Source organism: Equus caballus, chromosome 21 (genome assembly GCF_041296265.1).
Source record: "Equus caballus isolate H_3958 breed thoroughbred chromosome 21, TB-T2T, whole genome shotgun sequence".
Taxonomy (NCBI): Eukaryota; Metazoa; Chordata; class Mammalia; order Perissodactyla; family Equidae; genus Equus; species Equus caballus.
The window spans coordinates 15,976,855-16,004,417 of record NC_091704.1 but is presented as its reverse complement, the minus strand read 5'-3'; the positions used below and the strand labels follow the sequence as shown (position 1 = coordinate 16,004,417).

Below are 27,563 nucleotides of genomic sequence, written 5' to 3'. Positions count from 1 at the left end.
CGGCGGCAGCCCACCGCGTTTCCTAGCAACCGGGCAGGCTAGCGGACAGAAGACCCTGCCTAGCTACCTAGCAACAGGGTGGGGCCCTCAGGCGAGGCTGATCGCTTCCTCACCTAAGGCCAGGGTGGGTCCCGTTGGCCGGTTACCTAGCAACAGGGTGGGTCCCCACGGGGCGCGGCCACCGCGGGTGCCTGGCAACCGGGAGGGTGGGGAGCCCTCCGTACCTTGCCCTTCAGGTCCAACACGTAGACGGCGCTGGCAGACATGGCGGCTGCGGGAAGCCTCGGCAGCGGCCGAGGGCGGCGGCGACGGCGGCGGCAACCGCCAGGCGTTGAGCAAGGCCGCGCGCGCCCCGCGACAGTTCGCCTCCACTTCCGGTCCGAGGAGCCGCGCGCGGACCGTTAGGTCCGGTCGGGGAGGAGCTGTCAGGAGTGCGCAGGCGCAGGGCGGAGTAAGCGCAGGCGCAGTACGTCCAATGTGCTCTAATTTCCCGCTTCCGCCTCAAGCATCACGGAAGTAAGATCCACAGGGGCGGGGCGGAGCGGGGCCGGGCCGGGCCGACTGAAGCCGGGCATCCCCTAGTTGCCCGGCTGCGCGACGAAGCCGTGGCAGCTGGAAACCCCACTGTGGGCCAAGTTAGGTGGGAGATCCCGGTGGTGGAACCCATCTAGGGCTCAGCCCAATGGAACTCATAGTTGGTGGGGGAGGCTGGGAAACAAACATATACAGCCACCATTGTGAAATGCTCAATGGGGGGGGTAAGGTGGTAGTTACTCGGAAAGAGGTCAAACTCTGAATGGTAATCAAGCCTTATCAACAGTCACTACCTGTCACCTGTCAGTGTCACCCTTTGTCAGTGAACAAGCGTGGCTGTTTATTGCCTGGATTGATCTGAAAACCACGCTCCACTGAACTTAGGCGAAAAGCACGTGTTTCATTTCTGTAGTTAGTGGCCACTGTGGCTAACGCACATTGTGACCTCTGATTAATAAATTGAATATCTCATTTCCTTTTATGAACACTCGGGCTGTGGAGAAATGCCTGCGTTCTGTCCCAATGAACCTTTACAGTGCCGTGGGGATCCCAACCCTGCAGTGTCAGAACCATTTACTCAGGCTGCCTGGCTTTCACTGTTGATTTTCCCTCTCATCTCCCATTGGGGTTTTGAAAGATGGCAATAGATCCTCTGCTTAGGACAGACGTAGGTGCAGGAAGATCCCGAGAAGAAAACTGTAATATTTGAAGACTACTAAGTACATCCTGGGCTGGAAGCATTCTTGCACAAAGCAACCAAGGGAGGCTTTTGGACATTTGTTGGGTAAGAAACCCTATTGTACTCAGCCTCATACTTTGCACAATTTATTGCAACGTTTTAGAAAAACATGTCTTTTTTTTTTGCTGAGGAAAATTCACCCTGAGCTAACATCTGTTGCCAATCCTCGTCTATTGTGTGTGTGGGCCACCACAGCATGGCTGCTGCTGAGTGGTGTAGGTCCGTGCCTGGGAACCGAACCCAGGCCACTGAAGTGGAGCACACTGAACTTAACCACTAGGCCACGGGGCCAGCCTGAAAACAATTTTTTTTTAATTACAAAACTATACATCTCACTGAAGAAAAATTGAGTAAATGCCAAAGATTATAAGGCAAAAAGAAGAGCCGCCCAGGAAAGATGACTTCTCTCATTACAGAGCATCTCCTTTTGGGCTTGCTCTGGGCATTTTGTTTAGATGTTTAATACAGTATCAAGGAGGCTGGGAGGAAGAGATTGCAGAAGTCTTTCGCGGAAACAAAGATTCCCAAGTGCCAAGAGTACCATCACAGTAAACACTCTTTATGCAGAAATTACTTGTAACTTCCTTTTCTCAGCATGTGGGAGAATTCAAGTCCCATCTGAATTTCATCCTCGACATTTATGTTTAAGGTGTAAGCCAGATTTGTCCTCCGCATCATATCGGAGACCATACCTATTGTGGCAGACCAGGGTTTCTCAAATTTTGCTACATATTAGGGTCACCTGGGAAGCTCTGAAGACTCTCAACGACTAAACCCCACCGCAGGTGGCATCAGTGGTTCCTAATGCTCCCAGGAGAGTCCAACATACAGCAGAAATTGAAAACCACGGTGGCAGATTCTAATAGTGATGCCCCCAGGAAACCCCACCTCCTGGTGTTCACGCCCTCGTGCAGCTCCCTGACACTCTAGGTTTGGTAACATGACTTGTGTTGGCCAATGAAACAGGCTATGTGGAGAGCGACTCTGGAGGATGAGATGCCATTCAGACTTTCTGGCCCCAGGGAAGCCCATACAGCTATATGAGTGAACTAAACTATGCCTCATGGAGAAGACCCATCCAGCTGAGCAGTGTCACCCCACAGAATTGGGAGAGAACTCCTGCTGTTGTGAGCCCCTCGGGTCTGGAGTGGTTGGTTAGGCAAGGAGAATTAGGGTCCATCTTTCACCGTACTGACAGAGGCTCTCCCAGCACCAGAGCACGCTCGCAGGACCCGGCCACTGCTCAGGGATGGCAAAGGCCTGACAGTGGGGGAATCTGCCCTAAGGAGCCACTGCTAATGAGAGGGTATGTCACCTCTCTCAGGTGGGTTGTGAACCACAGGTGGAAATGCGTCATTCAATCTTTTCCAGACTAAGGGCAAACAGTCGTTTTGCAGTACGCATATTCTTCATGTGGGATAAATCCAAAAGACAGCGTGTCTAGTGAGAATCTAACAGCCTATAAGTAAGACACTCAGGCTTCTATTTCATAACTGGTTTTGCTTTATTCTGCAGTTCGCATATGACAGTCCCAAACCCAACAGCAGGCTGTCCTCTGACTCCGTTATTCTTTCACTATCTATGTCGGCACAGATGGTTCTCCCAGGTGCATAAGCAGCTTGATCCTCATCTGGTGGGTACACATAGGCCCTCAAAGCTCCTGGCTCTCCAGCACAGAACTTGGGTCCTCCCCTGTGACTGCACCCCTGTCCTTGCAGGGCTCTGCCCTGGTCCTGTCACCCCTGAGGTGTCCTTAGGCCAGGAATGCCCAATAGGCTTCATGTTACGAATAAACACGGGGGGCTGCTTAGAGGCCACGGTTGAGGGCAGCAAGGCAGGCTGTGTCCGGGTTCCATTACAAAGAATGCTGGGTGAGTAACGTCTGCCATGGCAACACCCACCAGGTATGTCTGAAATGGGGACAGTGGGGAAGAGGCTGCATGCTGGCCACCAGCTCAGCTCAGAAAGGGACAAGGCGCGTGTTCCATCCTTAGGCGGTTGTTCTGCTTCCTTGGCTGCGAGGTCTCCCCACCAGGTGGCTGAAGAGGCAGTCTGAAGGCCACGAAGCTGCATGTGGCCTCCCCGGCCCTGGATGGAACAGCATAAGCCCCAAGCTAGAGGGAGCCTGTAGGGGCAGCCCACGCAGGGCTCCCCGAGGGGCTGCACATTGCAGGCCGCGCTTGCATTAACTCCTCATCCTCTGGAGTCGGTCTCATCCAGGCAAAGAGAGCTGGCTAGCTGCCAAAGAGAGTCACATGCAACTCGGGGGCAAAGACACTTTTCCACGGCACTTACACAGAAATCACCCTTATCTCTGGATAAACTCAAAAATTTCCAGTCCAAGCTAAAAAGATCTATCTCCTACCGAGAAACCAAAACAGAGTAAAAGGACAGTCTTACTTTAATTGAGGTCCAGATTGAGGGCACACTGCTTGGAAAAGCACTGTCTCAGCAGAGGACACAATGGTGTGTGTAAAAGAATGTTTCTAAAAAATACCAAAGGCCCCAAACATAACCCCGACTTGGCGCTCTGCTGCCCCCCATGCCACTCCATGTCCCGGGCTGGGAGCTACTTCGTCCAGCTGACTTTGGGAATGTCGTAGTGCTCCGTGAGTGTATCCAGGTGTCTGTTGAAGTCCTGGGAAAGCAGAGAAAGCTCACGTCAGCACAGCCCCAAGCAGGGCACAGGGATGTGTGGCACTGCCACCCCACTTCCCCACGTCCTCTCTTTCCTCAGGGCGCCCCCTCCTCTCAAGGCCACTCTGCCAGGCCTCAGAGATTCCTGAACCCTGGGCTCTCCCTTCAATGAGCCCTGGGGAGCTGTCACTCCGGTTGGGTACACTCTCCTCCCCACCAACACTCCAGTGGCCCTTCTGCCAGGCTGCTGGCCTCTGGGCCCCTATATGACTCAGTTTCCCCACTGGGCACAGGACTTACCTCCACTCTCTGCTTGTGGGTTTTGGACGCTTTCTTCAGGATCCTTTCCATTTGCTAAAGAAAGAGAAAGATAGGTGAGGTCACATGCTGGTGCAGCCCAGGCCAGCATGGGGTGGAAGATGGGAGCCCCAGCCAGCCTGCTGGGGTCTCAGGGTGTGCACCTCGCCCCTCCCTCAGCTCCACTCAGGCTGGTGGCACAGGGAGGCCTGGCCACAACATTTCGCCCCCGGAACCTGGGTCAGCTGCCCTTCGGTCTGAGCGGCAGGAAATGAGCCAGCACCGACTGAGCATGTACCCACGAGCAGACTGATGGGAGCCGTGCGTGTGCTTCCTGCTTCCCCGGGCAAGTGTGCGCATTCCCAGTTTGCAGAAAAAGAAAGGCCCAGATGGCGTTCGAGAAAGGACGAGGAAGGAGGAAGGGAAAGGGCCCGATGCACAGTAGCTGTTCAAGTGACCATACACAGTGCCAGGAGGGCTAAAGGTCCTCGACGAGTGTGATTCTGGAATGTGCATCTTGTGCCACCATGACCTGCTCCACCCCGCATTCTCAACAGCCGATGGGACCTGCTAAGACTTCAGAGCATGGGATGCAGAACCAGACAGACCCAGAGCCACACCTGGCTCGAAACTTACTAGCTGGGTGACTGTAACCAACCCACCCTGGTGCCCCCAGCCCCCAGGACTGCACTGCCTGGTGTTTACCCTCTTGTGCAGTCCTCTGCCACAGTGACTCCGGGCTGGCCCCGTGACTCAGTTTACTTAACAGAATGTAGTGCCAGTGCTGGGGTGAAGCAGTGAGGAGACCTGGCAGCTTTTGCTCTGTGCTCTTAGAGCTCGCCGCCATGCAGGAAGCCTGATGACCTTGCTGAAAAGGACTTGGAGGAGGAGATGCCTCGTGAGGAGAGAGGCCACTGGAGCAGCACCAAGGCACCGGACATGTGATGACAAAGCCACCTTGGACGTGCAGCCCAGATGGACTCCAGAGCAACCCCACCCCAGCTGCCCTCGGACGGCAGCAGATCCTAAGCAAGGCCAGCAGAAGCAGCACCCAGCTGAGCCCGGTCAACCCACAGAAGCATGAGAGTACCGCCAGCTGCCACCTGGCCGCTCCTCTCTGGCCCTCCTCTCCTCCTTTGCTGCCTCATCTCCCTCTGCATCCAGTTGGCTCACACCTGGCTGAACCTCCCTCTGAAGTGTCTGCCTTGTCCACACCCACCTCTCTTCCTGCTGCCATGAGCCCCCACGAGGCCACACTGACTTGAGCCACCAATGCCAAGGACTTACCTGGGCTCTCCCCTCCCTCTCTCCACTCCATGCCCCAAGTTCACAGGGTGCCTTGGGTGCTGGCATCATCTCCACTTCACAGAGAAAATGAGGACCAGAGTGCATGGTGGGTGATGCAGCTCGAGATGCCAAGCCCAGACCCCTTCCGTCAGGCCACGGCCCCACTGCCGGGTCCTGCTCCCAGGAGCCAGGAGCTGCCCAGCCTTTGTGCTCACTGCACTCGATCCAGCACCCGCCCACAAGGGAATCTGCCTTTCCCATTGTACCTAGCTTTGCCTACACCCCATTCCTCTCATCCACCTCCCCACTCTCTCTCCTGGGTCAAACAAAATCTACTAGTACTTCCAGTTTTCAATGCCAACAACAAAAATTTCCCTTTGACCTTCCACCACCGTTCAGCTACAGGCCAGTTTCTCCCAAGTTTCGTCTGCTCCTCATCTCCACCTCTGCCTTTCCCCACCCTTTCTTGGATCCACTCTAATCAGCCTCTCTCCTCCTCATTCCAGAGGCCAACGCAGGGCTCTCAGTGCTCAACCCATGAGGCCTCTTGGCAGCATATGACACGGCTGATCACCCCCTCTTCCTTAAAACACTCTCTCCCATTGGCTCCTAAGGACACCCACTCTCCTGGTGGTCCTCCTTCCCGTGCTCCTTTGCAAATTCTTCTCTGCTACCCACTAATCACCGGAGGTCTCATCCTAGACCTGTTCTCTGTCTCTGCCCCTCCTCAGAGGATCTCATCCAGTCCCACAGCAATTCCCAAACGTTCACTTGGGGCCCAGACCTCTCCTCCAGCCTGCAGACTCAGATCTCACCCTTGTCCCTAAGGATTCTCCACTGGGGTTTCTAACAGGCGCCTCCAACTCAACTTCTCTAAAACCAAGGCCTTGCTTCCTCCCTTCAGAACCTGCTTTACCTGCCGCTCTTCCCATATCAGTAAACGGCACCTTCATTCACCCAGCTTCTCCCGCCAAAAGTCTTGCTCATCCCTGATTCTTCTTTCCCAGCTCACACCCAACCCATCAGCTAATCCTGCTGTTGTTCCTTCAAAATCTATCCCAAACCTGGCACCTTCCACTGTTCCCACTACTACTACCCTACTCCGAACCACCATTATTAGTCACCTTATCGTTGCATTAGCTTTTCCCCTGCACTGCTCCAGGAGTAACATCCCAGCCCTGCCTCTGACCATAACCTCAGGGAAGGGACTTAAGTGCACTCACTTGTTAAATCCTCACCACAAACCTGTGAGGTAGGGACTTTCACCCCACTTTACAGATGGAGAAACTGAGGTGTGGGCGGTTAGCCAACCTGCCCAGAGTTACACCACCAACAAGAGACAGAGACAGAACGGAAACAGGTCTGTTTTGCCAAACCTGGTGAGTCTTACTTTTTTTTGTATGACTCAATAAGTTAACTTTTCCTGACGTTCCTGGACCAGACCATCCAGACCAGGGTTAAGAGTTCTCAGCCTGGGTACTATTGACATTGTGGTCCAGATCATTCCTTGCTGTGGGGGGCGCCGTGTCCAGCATTCTAGGATGTTGAGCAGAATCCCTGGCTTTGACCCACTAATGCCAGTAGCAGCCCCCCCCTCCACCCCCCAAGTTGTGACAAAAATGTCTCCAAACGTTGCCCAACGTCTTCTTGGGGGTGGAGGTAGGGGACAAACGGCCCTAGTTGAGAACCAGTGACCAAGACTGACTGTTCCCTCTCCCCAGCACCGCGGGCTGAGCTTCTCCATCCTCTGCTGACCTCTCCTATCCCCTACCGCCCAAACTTATGAAGTACTTAATATTAACAGAAATAACTTATCAGAGCCTTAAAACACAACCTAATTGAATCTGCCAAACAAAGTTATCACGGAAACAGACTTTGTGGTGACTTACAGCAGGAAACATGGCCGTTTAACACCAACGGCTAAACTCAACTGCACACTGACTTTATGTCACACCGAATCCCAAATGCTTTATCTGCATTACTTCATCCAAAGTTCCCATCCCGGTTAGGAGAAGCACTACCCTGATCCCTACAGATGAGTAAACTGAGGCACAGAGAGAAGATGAATCATCAGCCAGTGTCACTGGGCAAACGAGAGACAGCGCTGGCATCCAAATCCGGGGCTCCCGCTCCGGCCTCTTTTCGAGGTCCTCGCAGCCCCAGCCGTGGGCTCTCCTGCGCCCGCTCCCGCAGCATCCCCGGAATTAAGGTCCTCTCGGACCGCCCGCCCTCCTCGAGCGTCCGGGCTGAGCCCGTTTCGGGTCTCGGGCCCCGCCTCGGCATCCACCCCGGGAGACTCAAGCCCGGCCTCACCCGTTTCTCCTGCATCTTCTCAAAGGCCGCCTGGGCCGGGGTCCGCTTGTCCAGGCCGCGCCGCTTCTCCTCCTCGTTCTTTTTGCTCGTTCCCATCGCTTCCAGGAGCTTCGCCTTGTCCTTGTCCTTCTTTTTCTTCTTCCTGGGAGGGAGAAGGGGTGAGGGCGGGCCAGAGGGCGAGAGGCCGGGATAGCGGGAAGAGGCTTACGGGGGCACAAGACGGAGTCCTGCGGACCCCCGGAACTCACCGCTTGGTCACGCCGAGCTCTGCGACGCCTTTCAGCTTCAGCGGCCCCTTTTGGACCTGCTCATAGGCCGCCATGGCGCCCGCCCGCAGTTCGTAGGGAAGCCGCCACACTTCCTGTTTGGGGACACGACTTCCGCCCGAACGCCCGCCTCACTTCGTCTTGATTGGCCTTGCTAGGCGGTGCGCGTGCGCCCTTGGCAGTTGGAGCCATGCCACACTTCCGGGTTGCGGGCTGGGCCTGGAGAGTCAGGCATGCCCGCGCCTTGGCAGCCTCCACCCTGCCACACTTCCGGCTTTGGCGCCGACTTCCGGTTCCCCCACCTTGGGGCCCGCTAGAGCCTTGAAGCCGACTTGATGAAACTGTTTCCCAAGCCCGACGTCTGTTTGAGTGTTTTGGGTGCGTTCGGATGTTGTGTTTTCATTTATTGCCATATTTTGAAGGTTCAGTGGATAACTCGCCCTAATTCTGTAAGCCTAATCAGTACTCGTTAGTTTTTAAGCTTTTGGTAAATGACAATATTATGTGAAATATGTCAGTGGTATTTAAGAAAATTTTTTTAAATCGATCTTATCAAGGTATACTTTATGAACAGTAAAATGTACTTATTTTAATTATACTCTTCGATGAGTATTGTCACATTTACACAACTATGTAATCACCTCCACGATGAAGATAAGATCTAGAACCTTCCGTCACCCTGCAGTTCCCTTGTTCACTTCCGCAGTAGATCCCGCATCCCTCTCCCCAGGCAGCTCCAAATCTGATTTCTCTCACTGTAGATTCGATTTGTCTTTTTAAAGTTTCTCATACATGGAATCATCATACGTGCTCTTTTGAGCTGGAATTCTTTCACTGATCGTGATGTGTTTGAGGGTCTTCCTGTTGTCGGGTGTACCAGTACCCAAAAACCTGATGGACTGGTGCCTTAACACTTGGGGCTCCAAAGAGTTGTTTTATTTATTTCCCAATATCATGAGTAATTTGCTGAACAAGAAGAAATATTGTCTTAACCAAAACACCGTTCTGTTTTCATTTCCTTCCAACCTTTTAAACATATTTTTCAAGTAGGTCATCTTCCTCTGGCCCTGGATGAACACACTGTCAGGGCTCGTGGCTCTTACCTCATTTTTTCGTGTGATATACAGTATTGTCATCACTTTAAGTAGTAAATACATCTCAGTTCAATAGGTGGAATGTCCAGAACTTGATTTGGAGAGAACAGTACCCCTCTGCCTCATCTGGGGCCTACGATACAGTAGGGCAGGGGGTGGCAGGGGGCCGCAGGGGCCTTCTGCTGTCCCCTCTTGTCCATTAGCAGCTGTTGCTGGTGCCCCCACCAGGGGGCTTGGGGAGGGCGGTGAGGTAAGGGAATAGAATAGTTCTTGGTCTTGTGGAAATAATAAAAGAACTGTGGCTAAACTGGAGCCGGGAAGGCCTGCAGGGGGCGCTCTCATCCCTATCACACACCGTCAATTATGCCAAACAGGAAGAGAGACATTTGCATCTCAGACAGGAAGTACAACTACTAAACTACTGAAGGAAGGTTTCTCTCCCAGCCCAGCCACAGCCCAGCCAACGAGACACACTGCAGGCCAGCCAATGAGAAACGCTGCAGCCCTGCCAATGAGAAACGCCACAGCTCAGCCAATGAGAAACGCTATAGCTCAGCCAATGAGAAACGCTGCAGCCCAGCCAATGAGAAATGCTACAGCTCACCCAATGAGAAACGCCACAGCTCAGTCAATGAGAAATGCTACAGCTCAGCCAATGAGAAACGCCACAGCCCAGCCAATGAGAACCCCCACAGCCCAGCTAATGAGAAATGCCACAGCCCAGCCAATGAGAAACACCACAACTCAGCCAGTGAGAAACGCTACAGCTCAGCCAATGAGAAACGCTACAGCTCAGCCAATGAGAAACGCTGCAGCCCAGCCAATGAGAAATGCTACAGCTCACCCAATGAGAAACGCCACAGCTCAGCCAATGAGAAATGCTACAGCTCAGCCAATGAGAAACGCCACAGCCCAGCCAATGAGAACCCCCACAGCCCAGCTAATGAGAAATGCCACAGCCCAGCCAATGAGAAACACCACAACTCAGCCAATGAGAAGCTGTTGCTCCCTGAAGTGCTACTTTCCCCCAGTGGATTTTCCTTTAGAACAGCCCCTCTCTTCTCTCCGTTTTTCTCTATGAAGGCAGCTCCCCCTTCCTTTTTTTTTTTTTTTTTGATTGATGAGGAAGATTGTTGCTGAGCTAACATCTGTGCCAGTCTGCCTCTATTTCGCATGTGGGATGCCACCACAACATGACTTGATGGGCAGTGTGTTGGTCCCTGCCCAGGATCAGAACCCACAAACCCCGGCCCCTGAAATGGAGCCCATGAACTTAACACTACACCGCCGATCTGACCCATCACCCCGTTTTCTTGTTTGTTGGGTTTGCCTGTGGTCTGCCACAGCATGCACATCCTGAGTTGCAATTCTTTTGGCTACTGCTGAATAAACTTGTGAGGCTTTTCAGGCCAACAATCTTCACTGACTCCTTAACTTTCCACGTGTGCTTCAGCAGTTCCCGGCAGGCTCCCTCTCCCCTGCAGTTCCTTAACCCTGGAATGCACATCTCTATTTCTGGCGATAGCTCACAACACCTTCTTCAACCCCTGGGCAGACAGCATGGCTTCGTTCCCCTGAGGTCTCCACTCCCTGCAAGGCAGCCATATTGGGTTATACCCAGCACGGCCCCACGCCCACTCTCCTGTGATCACCTCCTGGTGCTCAGGAAAGTCTCACACAGGCCATCCCAACACACCTGCACAGGCACCTGGCTCTGCATTTACGCAGCTAGTCAGCCCACATCTTGTCCTCTAGGTGTCCCCTGTGAGCCTGGGTCAATTCCCTTCCAAGAGCAGGGAACTCATCTCAAAGCTCTCCCTCCCATTCCGTTGAAGTCCACCTTTCTAGACTTGGTGGTGGCATGTAACATCCTATTGATGGGGGCTCAGCAAGCCAAGGAGTCAAAAGAAAGATTTCTTGGACTTTCACGGTCTGGTAACAGTGCTCTTTTATTGAGAGAATAGCATGGGGACAGGACCCATGGGCAGGGAAGGGCTGCAGCACGGGGACGGGGCCCGTGGGCAGGGAAGGGTTGCAGCACAGGGACAGGACCCGTGAGCGGTAAGGGCTGCAGCATGGGGACAGGGCCCGTGGGCAGGGAAGGGTTGCAGCACGGGGACAGGACCCGTGAGCAGTAAGGGCTGCAGCATGGGGGACGGAGCCCGTGGGCAGTAAGGGCTGCAGCCCGGGGCTGGGCCCGTGGGCAGTAAGAGCCGCAATGGGTTGAGGGTGGGGCTGAATTTATAAGGCACAGGCATGTGAGTTATTCCTCTACAAGACAGAGGAAAGATCATGTAAAAAATGTTTTTAAGGTGTCAGTGCACGTGGGGTCTGGCTATGGGGTGGTCCTGTAACTTTGGATACGAGTCTGGTCGGGTCAGGTGTCGATTGGCAGGCAGGCCCGAACACCTCGGCCTTCTCCCCGGGGCAGCCTTGCTCCGCGTCACTATCACCAGCTCCCTTAAAAAAGGGAGGCACTTACAGCACGGCCACCTTGCCTCTTGAATTCCCACCAGTCCCCTCATCCGGGCTCCTCTTCCCCTCGCTGACTTCCACTTAGGTCGTTGAGGGACCAAGAATTGGAGGCAGGTTGTACAGCCCGTGTTGTTAATACATCTGCGTTGGGGGGAGTCCCATCTCCTTCATACTCTGTGATTCTGCAGCAGAAAGAGTCTCTTACACTCTCTTTTCCTTTTTTTTCCCTCACATTATTCTTATTGTAAAACACACATAACATAAAATTTACTGTGGTAACCATTTTAAACGGTACAATTCATTGGCGTTAAACACATTCACAATCTTGTGCATCTATTTATTTTTACCTGATTACAAAAGATATACAAACATCAACTGTGGAATATGTAATCAGAAAAATACAGAGAAACCCAGAGAAGACAGTAGAAATCACTTCCACTCAGAAAAAAAAAATATCTATTAGTATTTTGATTTCTTTATTTGTCTTTCATTATCTATAATTTTAAAAATAAAAATGGGATCTTACTCTAGACTTGCTTTGTCACTGACCGTTTTTCCTATCAGAATGTTGTGACTGATTTTTTTTTTTTTTTGAGCAAGATTAGCCGCCAGCTAACATCTGCCGCCAATCCTCTGCTTTTTGCTGAGGACTGGCCCTGAGCTAACATCCGTGCCTCTACTTTATATGAGGCAGCCTGCCACAGTGTGGCTTGATGAGCAGTGTAGGTCCACACCTGGGATCTGAACTGGCGAACCCTGGGCCAACCGAAGCGGAACGTGTGCACGTAACCGCTGTGCCACCCTGCCGGCCCCTGTTCTGTCTGCTTTTTGTGTTGAGTAAAAAAAAATGTCACTGGGTTTTCGATACTGAGGGAAACAGAGAAGGAACCTAAAATCTCCCATGATCGTCTGCCAACATTAAAAAAATGTGTACCTGCACGTGCCCCACGTCAGAGAGCCACATGGTACAGAAACGGTTAAAAGAAAGAAAAAAGAAAACAACAAAAACAATTGGAAACTCCCCACCTCCTTCCAAAAAGGCGAGCAATCTCGCGTTGGTTCTTTTCTGCACCAAAGTGTGTACCTGCCGCCCTCTCCATCTCTGCCACGATCCTGTGCTTCCTCCCTTAGCTTTCACTTGGCGAAATGTCACGCCGCTCTTCACAGGGAGAAGGGACCCCGCCCCCGGCCCCCTTGGGGACTGCATGTCCCGGGGCCGAGGGAAGCTCTCGAGCCACGACCATGACCCGCCGACGAGCCTTGGCCAGCTTTCTCAGGCGGCCTGAGCCGGTAGCCGTGGAAACGCTGGGTCCACACTTCTGTACGTTTGTGCATTTTAATGTGAACCGCAGTTTTCCAGACTCTGCTGCGGGGAGAGGGGGTTGGGGTTTGAGGAGGGAGAAGCCGCGAGCGTCCCCAGATCAAGAGGAGGCTGGACCCAGGAGGGCGCAGTGCCCGCCTTTTCCAGCGCTACCTGCAGGGGGCAGCCAGCGACCGCCCGATTCTCCAGCCTCAGGCCGCCGCGGCGCTCGGGACCCACCGGGAGCGCCGGAGAGAAGCGGCTTCCTGGCGCCCGCGGAGGGGGCTGCCGGCCCGGGCCGTTTGCTCGTGGGGCCGTCCACGGCGGAATCAACTCCCCCGGGGGGACAGGGCGGACTCAGCCGGGACGTCTGTTCTCGCCCAGCCAACTCAGCAGCTTTGGAGCTCCTCTCTGGCACTTCCAAGGCTGTGTGACCCGGAGCAAGTGGCTTGACTGCTCTGAGCTTCCCTTTCCTCTTTTATAAAATGGGGATGGTGATGATAACAACAACAACAACGGCTGATACTTGAAATGGGTTTATACGGGTCGGCTCATTTACTCTCAAGCTGCCCTGTTACGTAAACCATCCTGATCTTATAGGCAGGGAACTGAGGCATAACCTGTAATGCAAACCGCGCTGCGCGTTCCATCCTCGCTGTGATCACCACGCTATAAAGCCATCTTACAACGATGTGTCGCTATTTTATAAACCTCTAAGAAAGTGTTTCGCAACCATTTTTTTTCGTTATCACCCCCTAAAGAGAACGTTTTAATTTAACTTAATTTAATGAGAGACGTTAAACCCTGATGAATAAGATTTTGTCAGGGAGGGTTGAGCTTTCGGGAGCCGCAAACCATTGAAATATCTAAGAAGTTTTTCGTCCCCTTCCCCCTCGAACCAGCTTTTGCCCCATTGAGGATAATATTGTCCCCACTGATAATTTGTTCTAAGGGAGGAAAGGACTAAATAAACTACGACACAATGCTTTTCCTCGCTTAAAATTTTTATTTTATATCCATTTAAAGAGTCTTGAGATTTAGATGCACTGAGATTTTTATTAGATACTCCTAACCGTGCCAAGCACTGCCTTTCCCTGGCTATCAAGGTCAAGCGACATCATGTAGCTATTAAGCAGCCCTTGGTATGATGCCACGACGAGGGCACCTCACCTCTGAGGTCTTTACCCTCCCGCCCCCCCCCCCCCCCAAATAAATCCAGTCCAACCATGAGAAAATGTCAGACAAATCAAAAGGAGGGACATTGTACAAAGTTCCTGGCTGGCACTCCTTAAGACTATTAAGGTCATGAAAAAAAAAGAAACTTAAAAAAAAAAAAAAAAAAGACTGACGATTAGGAGCCAAGGGAGACACAACCACCAAATGCACTGTGGGATCCCGGCACGGAAGGAAGACCCTTACTGCAGTGCCCACGCGTGTTCACAACCACCGAATGGGGGAGCCCGAGTGTCCACCGGGGTGAACGGATGAACGCAATGCGGTCCGTCCACACGACGAAATAGTACTCGGCCTTAAAGAGTCACGCTCCACACGCTGACGCGCACCACAGTGTGGACGAACCGTGAGGACACTGTGCTCAGCAAAATAAGCCAGACACAAAAGGACAAACATCGCATGATTCCACCCAAATGAGGTACCTAGAATAGGCAAATTCTTGAGGCGGAAAGTAGAAGGGTGGTTGACGGGCTGGGGCAGGGGCGGTGGGGAGTTGTTTGATGGGTATAGAGTTTCAGTTTTTCGAAATGAAAAATTTCTGGAGGTGATGGTTGTGCAATAATGTGAATGTACTTAATGCCACTAAACTGTGCACTGAAAAAAGGTTAAAGTGGTAAATTTTATGTTGTGTATATTTTACCACAATAATAAAAAAGATTACTGGGATAAATTTGGTTGGTGAAACCAATGCTTTGGACACAAGTTAAAATTTGCTTGTACTTATGAAAATAAAGGAATTTAAAAAGAGGGAAGACGTTACTGAGAAAAGTGATGAAACATTCCAGAATACTCCTGAATAAAACCTGGAGTTTAGTTACTATTAATGTACAATGTCAACTTCTTAGTGAGATGTTGACGTTAGGGGAAGCTGGGTGGAGAGTCCATGGAAACTCTCCACGTCATCTTTGCAACTTTTCTATAAATTCAACAAATTATTCCAAAATTAAAAGTTTATTAGGAAAAAAAGAATCTGTAAAAGAATGAAGTAGGGCTAGAGCTGGGCTTTTCAGCCAGCCTTGCAATGAGATCAAGCTGGCAAACTGTGGACTCCTACTTTAGGAATGTGGCTAAGCAGGTGGAATTCCACACCCCACTCCCCACATCCTGGAAGATTTTCTTCCCGCCACTGGCCCCTGTACTGTGAGTTTTGAAGCTGATGCTTTTAATGTGTGTGTGCATGCAGAGGCAATAAGAACATGCCAAGAACACTTGTGAGAGGCATCTTGATTTTAGAGATATTAAAATGTGGAACAGAAAGTGTCTTTTGTGGAAATTAAAAAAGAAACCCTAACTAAATTGGAACCGGGAAGGCCTGTAGGGGGCGCTCTCACCCCCATCACACATCGTCAGTTACAGCAAACAGGAAGAGAGGCACATTTGCATCTTGGATTGGAAGTACAACTACTTTATTACTGAAGGAAGATTCTTCTCCTGGCTGCAACAACCCAGCCAATGAGAAACCCCACAGCCCAGCCAATGAGAAACGCCACAGCCCAGCCAATGAGAAATGCCACAGCCCAGCCAATGAGAAAAACCACAGCCCAGCCAATGAAAAGCCGTTGTCCCCTGAACTGTCACTTTCCTCCAGTGGATTTTCCTTTAAACAGCCCCTCTCTGCTCCCCCTTTTTCCCTATAAAAGCAGCTCCCCTCATTTCTTTCTGGATTTGCCTGTGGTCTGCCACAGCATGCACAGCCAGAATTGCAATTCTTTTGGCTATTCTCAAATAAACTCATTTTAAAAGCAAATTTGCTTTTTAAGTTGACACTTTGAATGGATGAGAAGCATACATTAAACTTTAAATTTGAGAGAATTGGAGGTTCACATGTAGTTTTAAGAACTAATATGGAAAGAGTCCATATACCCATGTCCTTACCTGGTTTCCCTCAATGGTAATATCTTGCAAAACTCTAGTACAGAATCACAATCAGGATACTGATATTGCTACACGAAAGATACAGAACAGTGCATCCTCACAAAGATCCCTCTTGTTGCACTTTTACACCCACACTCACCAGACCCCAGCTGGTCCCTGCACACTGGCAGCAACGTGTTCTCTATTTCCGTAATTTTATTATTTAAGAATGTTGCAGGGGCCAGCCCGTAGCCAAGTGGTTAAGTGCTTGTGCTCCGCTTCAGCGGCCCAGGGTTTCACGGGTTCGGATCCTGGGCGTGGACATGGCACCGCTCATCAGGCCACGCTGAGGCGGCGTCCCACATGCCACAACTAGAAGGACCCACCACTAAAATATACAACTATGCACTCGGGGGATTTGGGGAGAAAAAGCAGAAAGAAAAAAAAAGAAGATTGGCAACAGTTGTTAGCTCAGGTGCCAATCTTTAAGAAAAAAAAAAGAATGTTGTACAAATGGAATCATACAGTATATAACCTCTTAGGGCTGGCTTTTTTTCACTTGGCACGATTCCCTGGAGATTCACCCAAGTTGGCATTCCCTGCTATGGATGTACCAATTTGTTTAACTAATCGCCTGTTGAAGGACACATGGGTTGTTTCCTGTTTGGGGCTATTATGAATAAAACATCCATTACAGGATTTTGTGTGAACATAAATTTTCATTTCTCTGGGACTGCCCCAAAATGCAAGTACTGGGTCATATGGTAGTTTCATGTTTCATTTTTTAATTTTATTTTATTGTGGTAAGAACATTTAATGTGAGATCTACTCACTTCACCAATGTTTAAGTGAACAGTACATTACTGTTGGCTATGCATACAACGTTGTCCAGCAGATCTCAAGAGCTTGTTTGTCTTGCCTGCCTGGAGCCTTGCACCCCTCGACGAGCAGACCCCCATGCCCTCCTCCCCGAAGCCCCTGCCAGCCACCATCCTACCCTCTGCTTCTGGGGACAGGGCTGTTTCCGCTATCTCACATAAATGCAATCATGCAGTCTTTGTGTTTCTGTGATGGGCTCGTCTCGCTTAGCACATGTCATCAACGGCTACCCATGCTGTTGGATGTTGCAGAATTTCCTTCTTTTGAAAGGCTGAATAACATTCCACGGAACATACCACATTTCCTTTATCCACTCTCCCATCAACAGACACTCAGGCTGTTTCCGTATCTTGGGTATTGTGAAAAATGCTGCAAGGGACATAGGAACGCTAACATCTCTTCAAGATCCTGCTGTCAGTTCTTTTGGGCGAATAGCCAGAGGTGGAATTGCTGGGTTGCACCGTGGTTCTTCTTTTACTGTTTTGAGGAACCTCCATTCTGTTTTCTACAGTGGAGCATCATTTCACATTTCCGCTAACAGCGAGCAAGCGTTCAAACTTCTCCCCATCTTCACCAACACTTGTCATCTTTTGTTTTTTAACAAGAGCCAACCTGATGGGGGAGGTGGTATCTCACTGTGGTTTTGATTTGCATTTCCCTGATGATTAGCGAGGTGCAGTATTGTTATTATTATGATTCTAAGTTCTAGATGTTATAAGAAGCATTGCTGCCTATTGTTCATCAAAATAAGCTGGAATTGATCCATACAAAGATAAAAACGATTTCTTGGAAATGCAAAAGCAAAACAAAACAAAACAACCCATCGTTGGAGCTGGGGTGTCAAAGAAGCAGCCCATAGTGGCAGCTTAATCATTGTAATTAGGGCTTGTTGAGCCCTGGCACAGCACCAGGCCACCTTGCCCTCCCTCAAACATGTCAAGCTTACTCCAGCCTCGGGGCCTTTGCACTTGCTGTTCCCACTGCCCATGACTCTCTTCCTATCAGCTTATTCTCTCATTTCCTTCCAGTCACTACTCAAATGTCACCCCATCAGAGGTGCCTTCCTTTCCCAATCTATATAGCCCACACTCATCTCTGTCCATCCTTCCCTGTTTTAGTTTTCTTCCTAGAACTTAGCGCTCCTGACTAATCATGTATTTATAGGGTTGTTCGTGCGCTGGAATGTGCGCTCCACGAGAGCAGGAACTTGGTTTTGTTCACCGATGTATTACCAGGCCCTGGGCCAGTGCCTGGCACACAGTAGGGCTGCATAATTCATTGTTGATGGAGGGTATACAACAAAATCACAAAGCGTCTGATGGGGTCAAGCAGAGGAATCTGGACTTCAACCGTGAGGCAGCGGAGGGCACGGAGGTGTCTTAAGTCCTTTCGTTATTGCCTTCATTTCGGAAAATGTGTTTACATGCAAGAAAATTCATCCTTTTTGGTGCACAGTATTATGACTTTTGACAAATGAATACAGCCCTGTAACCAACACAACAATCAAGACAGAACAGTTCCATCATCACGGCAAAATTCTCTCGTTACCCACCCCCGGCCCCTGGCAACAGCTGATCTGTCTTCTGTCCTCGTGGTTCTGTCTTTCTGAGGATGGCATATGAACGCAGGCATCCAGCAGGCAGCCTCTCGGGTCTGGCTCCCTTCACTCAGCATAACGCATTTGAGACTCACGTTGGGAGATCAACACTTCATTCCTTTTCATGGCTACATAGTTTTCTATTATACGGATGGGCCACAGTATGTTTGTCCATTCCCCAGGTGAGGGACATTGGGGTTGTTTCCAGTTTTTGGCAAGTCTGCCAGAAACATTCACATACAATTTTTGTTTAAAAACTTGAGATATAATTCTCGTACTATAAAAGTCACCCTTTCAAGTGCATAATTCAGTGACACTTAGCACATTCACAGAATTATGCAACCATCACCTCTATCTAGTTCCAGAACATTCCATCACCACAAAAGGAGACCCCCGTCCCTGTGTCATTCCCCATCCCCCTCCCCCAGCCCATGGCACCCACCAATCTGCTGTCTGTCCCACGGATTTGCCTGTTCTGGACATTCATGCATATTTGGAATCTCACACACTGTTTCCTTCTATGTCTGGTTTCTCTCACTCAACATGAGGTTTTTGAGGTTCATCCATGGTGTAGTGCATGTCAGAGCTTTGTTCCTTTTCCGGGTTGAGTAATATTCCATTGTGTGAATATGCCAAAGTTTTGTTATCCATTCATTCATTGATGGATATTTGGGTTATTTCTACATTTTGGCTATTATGGATAATGCTACTGTGAACATTCATGTCTAACTTTCTTTTTTTTGAGGAAGATTAATCCTGACATCCACTGCCAATGCTCTTCCCTTTTTTGCTGAGGAAGACTGGACCTGAGCTAACATCTGTGCCCATTTTCCTCTACTTTATATGTGGGGCACTTGCCTCAGCATGGCTTGCCGAGCGGTGCCATGTCTGCACCCGGGATCCGAACTGGCAAACCCTGGGCCGCTGAAGTGGAACATGTGAACTTAATGGCTGCACCACCGGGCTGGCCCCCATGGATAACTTTTCATGTGGACACATATTTTGAGTTCCCTCGGGCATATGCATAGGAGTGGAAATTACTGAGTCACGTGGTAACTCCACGTTGAACTCTTTTTTTTAAAATTTATTTTTTATTTTTTATTTTTTTATTTTTTTAAAGATTGGCACCTGGGCTAACAACTGTTGCCAATCTTTTTTTTTTTATCTCCCCAACCCCCCCCTGTACACAGTTGTATATTTTAGTTGCACGTCCTTCTAGTTGTGGGATGTGGGAGCCGCCTCAACGTGGCCTGACGAGCGGTGCCATTTCGGCGCCCAGGATCCAAACCCTGGGCCGCTGCAGCGGAGCGCGCAAACTTAACCACTCGGCCATGGAGCCGGCCCCTCCACGCTGAACTCTTTAAAGAACTGCTGAATTGTTTTCCAAAGAGTTGTCCCAGTGTGCACTGCCACCGCGCGGACGAGGCCCCAGCTTCCCCACGTCCTCTCCAGCACTTGTTCTTGTCCATCTTTCTATCACGGCCACCCCTGTGCGTGTGAGGAGGCATCTCGCTGTGGTTCTGACTCGCATTTCCCGATGACGAATGACGGGGAGCATCTCCCCAGGGGCTTCTTGGCCATTCGTGGGTCTTCTTCGGAGACTTGTCTATTCGAATCCGTTACCTGTTTTGTTTTGTTTTAATAGACTTTATTTTCAGAGCAGTTTTAGGTTCACAGCAAATTTGAGGAAGGCACAGAGCTTTCCCATAGCGTCCCTGCCCCCGCCCCCGCCCGCCCCCGCGCAGCCTCTCGCCCTCTCCACATCCCGCCACGCGGGGCACTTGTTGCAGTCGATGAACGCTCACCGCCGCGGCGGCGCCCAGCGTGCACAGCGCGCAGTCCGCGTTCTCCGGGTCGGTTTCAACAGATGTGAACTGGCGTATACCCATCGGTACGGCCTCACGCAGGGTGACTTCACACCCTCAACATCCTCTTTGCTCCAACTAGGCCTCCCGCTCTGCCCCCAGGCTTTGCCCATTTTTTCTTGCATTATTTGTCTTTTTACTGTAGACTTGTAGGAGTTTTTTATAGATTCTGGAGACCAGTCTCTTGTCAGCAATATGATTTGCAAGTATTCTGTCCATCCGGTGGGCAAGTGCAGGGTCCCGTGCGACCCGGTTCTCGTTTCTCGGGTAGGTACCCGGGGGCCGGCTGAGTAACGAGTGCGTCTAACTTTACAAGAAACCGCCAACCCGGCCTCCGGAGAGGCCACACCGTTCTGCAGCGCCACCGGCAAGATAAGACTTCCAGTCGCTCCACATAGTCGCCAATACTTTGTCTCATCAGTTTTTTACCAAATCATCCTCGGGGGTCTTTGAAGCCTAACCACAGTCACACCTGACAATAGGCTTCACACGCTGGGCAGAGGCCGAGGGCAAAGAGTGGCTCAAGGAACTCGGGGTGCAGGGCTGGAAAAATCTGAGCAGAGGGGAAAGTGGAAAGAGGCAAGACTCAGAACAAGGGCACTGAGCACCAGGCTCAGGACTTTGGAATCCAACGTGTTCTGCACAGAGGATTCTGGGTCTCAATGAGGTTGGCAGCTGCTACTTTGTATCTACCCCTGGAGGATGCTTGGTGCACATTGCATAGTAAAGGCTCTGACAAGTCGTGCAATAAAGAACTCTGGTGTTATTTAACCCACTGTTTCTCAAACTAAGCCTGTGGATTGCTTATCTCAAGCCATAACATCATCATCATCATCATCATCGTGTCCAGTGCACAGCTCATCTAGCGTGTTCACTATTGTGCTCCCAGAGCCTAGAACAAGCTTATAGCCACTGTTTTTTTTTTTTTTTTGATTGTCTTAACGATCTCGTTAGATCTTCAGAGCGACTCCGTGAGGTAGGTACTAATGTGATTTCCATCTTACAAATGAGACTCAGAGACGTCAGCTGACTTGGCCACACAGCGAAGGCCACACAGCCAGCGGGGTTGGGGGAGAGCTGGAATTTGAGCTGGGGTGTGCTCGCAGCCTCTCCGCCACCCTGCCCATCTCTGGGAGGTGCCCCAGACCCCCGCACACCTATCTTAGTGGTAGGTGTGGTCTCCCCACCGAGGGCTGCCCTGTGACCTCTCACAGCCCTTCTTCTTGCCCCGGTGGCCGTGGACATCCTCGGGCTGTTGCCCAGAGAGCCCAGCTGTAACTTGATTCTCCCTAGGCTGGGGGTGACAGGCGGGTGGGCAGGTGACAGCCAGGGCAGGGAGATTTGCCCACACGCTGATGCGCAGCAGCCTGGCAGCTGGTGTGGCCCTGAGGAGAGCGGGGCCTCCAGAGCCTGTCCCGGGTCCTGGCAGCGGGCTCACCATGGGCAACAAGCCGGCCGTTTTCACTCACGAGCAGCTGGAAGCGTATCAGGTAGGGACAGCAGCCGGGCCCTGGTGGGTCTGGCAGCCTTGGCCTGGCCTGAGCGCCGGGGTCAGCACACTTCCTCCCAGGCGGCTGGCGGCAGGGGTCCTGGGGCAGCTCTGGGCGCAGCCCCGGGCGGAGGCGGCCCACTGAGGGAGGGCAGGTGGCCGCGGCGGCCCGGGCAGCCAGCTTCTCTGTCCGCAGGACTGCACCTTCTTCACGAGGAAGGAGATCATGAGGTCAGTCTGTGGAGCGGGGAGGAAGGTCTGAGCAACTCTGCTCCTCACCGGAGGCTCTGCTGAGTGACAGGGCTCAGGGCTTCGTGGTGGTTAAACTGCCAATGGGGGATGGCAGGCTGGTCAGGGGACGCGGGCGGAGCTGGGGAGGGCGGGCAGTCCCATCTTGTCATCTCGTCACACCTCTAGGCTGATGAGCTTGGGCTTTCTCTCGAGGGTGGTGGGAGCCCCAGAGAGTGCGAGCTGGGGAGAGACGGGTCAGTGTGTCAGACAGGTCCCCCAGGCTGGCGTGGAGAGGCTGGGACGGGAGACTGGGACGCCAAGGGCAGAGGCCAGAGCCAGCTCTGGCTGTGGGGTTGGCGTCAAGGCCAGGGGGTGGGGAGGTGGCCTGAAGCTGCTGCAGGCCCCTGGCACAAGCGAGACAGGTATAGACGGGTATCCCACGTCATCGCTCAGCCCACGGAGCCATTGTCCAGAGGCCCCGACCCATGAACTTGGAGCTGTGAAACCCAAGCTGGCCGGGGTTCAGCCGCAGCGTGATCGGGGCCAAGGCCCCAGTCGTGTGGGCACGGGGCATCCATTATTGATGGGCACACCTTTTGCCAGCGAGCCCCATTGTCTGGGCGAGGACAGCTCGCAGGGTCACACTGGCCATTGCGATCGGATTACTGATGGGGAAACTGAGGCTCAGGCTGGGAGGCTGACTCTGCTCTGCAGATGGACAGGGCCCCAAGAAGTTTCAGGGCCGACATTCCGTCTGTCCCAAGCTTCTTTCTGGTCAGATAGACTCACGGAGGCTCAGAGGGGGAGAGGGACTGCTCAAGGCCACACAGAAACCTACAGCCAGGCCGTTCCCTGAGGAGACGCAGACGGGGCCGTGTGGTCAGGGCCGCAATTCCAGGTGCCCCCTCCTCGAGTCCCCAGCCATCAACGCGCCAGCGGCTCCTGGCCCCTCAGAGACAGTCCCCAGCAGCTCGGGGATTCTGACCTGGGGTCTCTGAAGCCTGCGCTCAGCACACCCCCAGGGAGCCAGGGGTCACCAGGTGCGGGCCTCACCACCCAGGGATGGAGGTGGTATTTGGTGTTTTGCAAAGTGCCTTTCATTCACTCTGAGAAGAGCCTTTGTTTCCGCTCCGCCCTGTGGAGGGCGCCCTGTCTCCCACAAGGGAGAGAAGGAGAGTGTGAGGACAGGGGTCTTTAGGACGGGCTCTTGCTGACAACACGATGACGCCCAGAGAGGCATCCACTAGCTCAGAGTCTCTGGACGCTCGGTGAGACACCTGGCCGAGGCGCACCCCCTCTGTCATCCCCTCTGCCCAGTGAGCTCCTGCTTAGCCTGGAAGCCCAGCATCTGTGACCCGCTGTCAGGAGTCCCTCCTCCTCCCTGGCTTGTTTTCCCACCGGAGTTGCCCCTAGCTCTGGGGCCCTCTCTCCACCTTGGCCCTGTCCCCGGGGGATGGAAGTGCCTGTGTCTGGCTCTGTCTACTGCAAGGCTGGGCCCAGGGTCGATGGCTCTTGAGGACCCAGCATCCTTCAGCAGAGACCGAGCTGCTGCGAGGGCGAGAGAGCAGAGGCATCCCCGCTCCCACCGCGCAGCTCTTCCCGGCATCTCCCTCCCACACCAGGCTCTTCTATCGCTACCAGGACCTGGCCCCCCAGCTCGTCCCTCTGGACTACACCAGCAGCCCCGACGTGAAGGTGCCCTACGAGCTCATCAGCAGCATGCCTGAGCTGAAGGTATGCCCAGCCGTGTGGCAGGCCAGGACACACAGGATGGATGGCCCTTGCCGCATTCCTATAAGATGGGTGCTGCAATTATTCCCATTTTACAGATGAAGAAACCCAGGTTCAGAGAGGTTAACACACTTGTTCAGGGCCACACAGCCAGGACGTGACAGAGACAGGATTCAAACCCTGGGTTGTTGGGAAGATGAGGTGAGATAACGCAGGTGGAGGGCTCAGCGCAGGGCCGGCTGCGTGGCAAGCCCCCGGGACGTTAGTTCTTTTCACAGTAGGAGCTACGAGTCCGCCTTCTTCTCAGCCGGGGGTTTGACGCGTGCTTCGTGCCTCCGGGGGGCACTTGTGGGACGAGTGACTGTGAGCAGACACTATTTATCTCGAGGGACAAAAACCTCACTCGGGAGGGACTGAACGGCTTGGATCACAGAGCAGGAGACCCAGGGGCAGGTCCGGCCCCCTTCGGGCACGGCCGGACGCAGGGGCCCGGAGCGAGGATGTGCGCTGGGGTCCCGGCCCGGCTCCTGCCGGGAGGAGGCGGCCTGCCTTCCCGAGGGAGTGAAGGAAGCCCCCGCGGCCCCCGCTTTCCCCGGGCAGCGCTGCCCCAGAAGAAGCACCCCGACTTTTCAGGGGACTCCTAGGACAGCCTCGATGGGTCCGCTGAGCCCCGCGCGCACCGGAGCCGGCGACGGCCAGGCGAGCGGACTCGAGCGCGCGGGCGGGGGTTCCAGGGCCGAGGGAGCCGCGAGGGGGACCGCGTGAGCCCGGCCCGCTCAGGCGCCCCCGGCCTCCCGCCCCCAGGACAACCCCTTCCGCCAGCGCATCGCACAGGTCTTCTCCGAGGACGGGGACGGCCACATGACCTTGGACAACTTCCTGGACATGTTCTCCGTGATGAGCGAAATGGCCCCCCGCGACCTCAAAGCCTACTACGCTTTTAAGATCTACGGTGCGCGGGGCGGCGGGGGCGGGAGGAAGCGGGGCGGGGGTGTCGCCTCGAGTCTCCGATGCCCAGCCCGCGGCCGCCCCCCTCCGCCCGCGCACCCCGCCCCTCCGCCCGCGCACCCCCCCCCGCCCCTCCGCCCGCGCACCCCCCCCGCCCCTCCGCCCGCCCCTCCGCCCGCGCACCCCCCCCCGCCCCTCCGCCCGCGCACCCGCGCCCCTCCGCCCGCGGGCCCCGCCCCTCTGCCCGAGCCCCCCGCGTCCCCCGCGCCCCCGCCCCTCCACCTGCCTGCGGGCCGCGACCGCCCCCGTGTCCCCGCCTCCCCGCCCTCATGTCGCCGCCGACAGCGGCCCCGCCGGCCACTCTCCAGCCCGCGTCCTGTCGCCCCCCGGCGGGAGCTGGGCTGCTGAATTTCCTCCTGTCACCTGTTCCCTTCTCGCCGCCCTTCTCGCTGAGGAGGCCCGAGGGCAGCCTCGGTGTCTGGCTTGTCCATCATCTGTCTCCCGCGCCTGGCACACAGTCGGTGCTCAGCGAACACTTGTTGAGTGAATGAATGAATGAAAAACAGTTAGTGTGCCTGGCACGTAGTAGGTGCTCAATAAATACCTGTTGAATGAAAATCTATCCCAGTGCTAGGCACATAGTAGGCGCTCACTAAATACTTGTTGAGTGAATAAAAATGTATCCCAGTGCGTGGCACACAGTAGGCACGCCATAAATACTTGTTGAGTGAATGAATGAAACACAGGTACACATGCCTGGCAGATAGTAGGTGCTCCATTAATGCTTGTTGTGTGAATGAATGACCTCCCAGGAGGTCCCTGCCTGATTCCAAAGCAAGACCCAGCTTTCCCCACAGGGTCTTGGGTTCCCTCCAGTGCCTCAGTTTCCTCCTAACATGGGGACGAGTGTGCCCACGGCTGGCCCAGCCTGCCTGCCACCCGCTGTGCCCCCACCCCGTGACCCCCTCAGTCCTGCAGACTTTAACGACGACGACTACATCTGCGCGTGGGACCTGGAGCAGACGGTGACCAAGCTGACGCGGGGCGAGCTGAGCGCCGAGGAGGTGAGCCTGGTGTGTGAGAAGGTGCTGGACGAGGCCGACGCGGACCACGACGGGCGGCTGTCCCTGGACGACTTCCAGCACGTGATCCTGCGGGCGCCCGACTTCCTCAGGTGAGGCTCCTCGCCGCCGCGCCCCAGCCGCCCGCCCGGAGGGCCTCACCAGGCAGTGCAGACCCCATTTGTGACCTTGGGGAACTTTCCCAACCTCTCTGGCCTCGGTCCTTGCATCTTTAAAATGGGGATAATGAGGGGCCCCGTGGGCACCTCCTGTGAGTGGACACGGCTCTTTGCGGGTGGAACACGGCTGGACTTCAGCCCTCACTTGCGTGAACACTGCAGTGAACAGACTGCACAGCTGTACTTGGCAGCCCCGGGGAGAACCAGAGCCCCACCGTGCGGCCGACGGTGGGCATTAAGTGAGTTAACGTAGGAAGTGGTCTGCCGCCTGTGTTTGTACGTCCCGTGAGCTGGATTTTACATTTTTAAGTGGTTGGGGAAAAATCAATAATAGCACTCGAGACGGACGACAGTGACGTGAGGCGCACGTTTCCACGCCCGTCAGTGGTGCTCTTGGCGCACAGCCTCGCCCGCGTGCGCGTGTCGTCGGGGCTGCCCTGGGCCGCAGGGCGCAGGCGGCAGGGTCCGCGGCCCGGCCCTCCCCGAGCACAGCGGCCCACTGAGGCAGCCCGCGCGGCGCGCACAGGGCCTCCTGGCTCCGCCCCGGGAGGCGCGCTGTCCCCTGGCGGGTGGAGACGTGCGTGCTGACAGCAGCCTGGCGCCCTCCGGCGTCCCGCCCGCACGGCCGCCCCCGGCCCTCATCGCAGACCTTGAAGGACAGACAGCTGTGGCCCCCGCCTTACGGGGAGGACGCTGAGGCTCAGAGAGGGGCAGCCGCCCACTCAGAGTGCCACAGCAAGTCTGGCGTGCAGCCCGGACGCACACTCGCACCCACAGAGCTGTGCTCTGGCCCCGCGGCCGTCGGCTGAGGGGCGGGGAGAGGAGCGCGCGGGGTGGGGCGCCGGGCGTCCGCTGACACGGACCCCCTCCTCCTTCGCACAGCACCTTCCACATCCGCATCTGAGCGCGCCGAGGAGGAGGAGGAGGAGGAGGAGGAGGAGGAGGAGGAGGAGCGGCGGAGGCCCTCGCCCGCGGGAGGTCCCTCTCACTCTGGGAATAAACGCTGCGCTCGCACGCTGGCCAGGAGGACGTGTATTCCATATTTAAAAAAAAAAATTATTATTAAGATTATGATAGTTAACAACCTTGTGAAATTACAGTTGTACGTTATTGTTAGTCATGATGTGGGTACACCACTTCACCCTTAGTGCCCTCCCCCCACCCCCCCCTTTCCCCTGGTAACCACCAGTCAGTTGTCTTTGTCTATATATTAACTTCCACCTATGAGTGGAGTCATACAGAATTCGTCTTTCTCTGTCCAGCTTATTTCACTCAACATAATACCCTCAAGGTCTATCCACGTTGTTATGAATGGGACGACTTTGTCCTTTTTTATGGCTGAGTAGTATTCCATTGTATATATATACCATATCTTCTTTATCCAATCGTCAGTTGCTGGGCACTTAGGTTGGTTCCATGTCATGGCTATTGTGAATAATGCTGCAATGAACATAGGGGTGCATGGGACTTTTGGAATTGCTGATTTCAGGTTCTTAGGATAGATACCCAGTAGTGGGATGGCTGGGTCATAAGGTATTTCTATTCTTAACTTTT

General features: G+C 53.6%; 3 protein-coding genes across 4 annotated transcripts in view; 1 reads left to right on the top strand and 2 right to left on the bottom strand.

Moving 5' to 3' along the window:
• The window catches only part of AP1M1 (adaptor related protein complex 1 subunit mu 1), a 29,666-nt gene extending 28,817 nt beyond the window's left edge, over positions 1-849 (bottom strand). The window contains exon 1 of one of the 2 annotated variants that reach the window (XM_003363817.5): positions 225-849. In XM_003363817.5, coding sequence (XP_003363865.2) covers positions 225-266 — 42 coding nt within the window. In that variant the 5' untranslated portion in view covers positions 267-849. The remainder of the gene's footprint in view (positions 1-224) is intronic. The other variant, XM_070246535.1, reaches the window with a different exon arrangement.
• Positions 850-2,758: 1,909 nt separating this feature from the next.
• FAM32A (family with sequence similarity 32 member A) lies at positions 2,759-8,345 on the bottom strand. Its single transcript, XM_001499542.6, has 4 exons — positions 8,056-8,345; positions 7,808-7,949; positions 4,211-4,264; positions 2,759-3,911 (listed from the first exon to the last, which is right to left on the bottom strand). Exons 1-4 carry the CDS (start codon positions 8,127-8,129, stop codon positions 3,843-3,845), a joined length of 339 nt encoding a protein of 112 aa, XP_001499592.2. The 5' UTR covers positions 8,130-8,345; the 3' UTR covers positions 2,759-3,842.
• An 11,959-nt stretch (positions 8,346-20,304) lies between these two features.
• Positions 20,305-27,250, top strand: CIB3 (calcium and integrin binding family member 3). The gene is made up of 7 exons (XM_023625366.2): positions 20,305-21,346; positions 21,734-21,860; positions 22,056-22,090; positions 23,713-23,824; positions 24,626-24,773; positions 25,748-25,943; positions 26,892-27,250. Exons 2-7 carry the CDS (start codon positions 21,810-21,812, stop codon positions 26,911-26,913), a joined length of 564 nt encoding a protein of 187 aa, XP_023481134.1. The 5' UTR covers positions 20,305-21,346; positions 21,734-21,809; the 3' UTR covers positions 26,914-27,250.
• Positions 27,251-27,563: the final 313 nt, after the last annotated feature.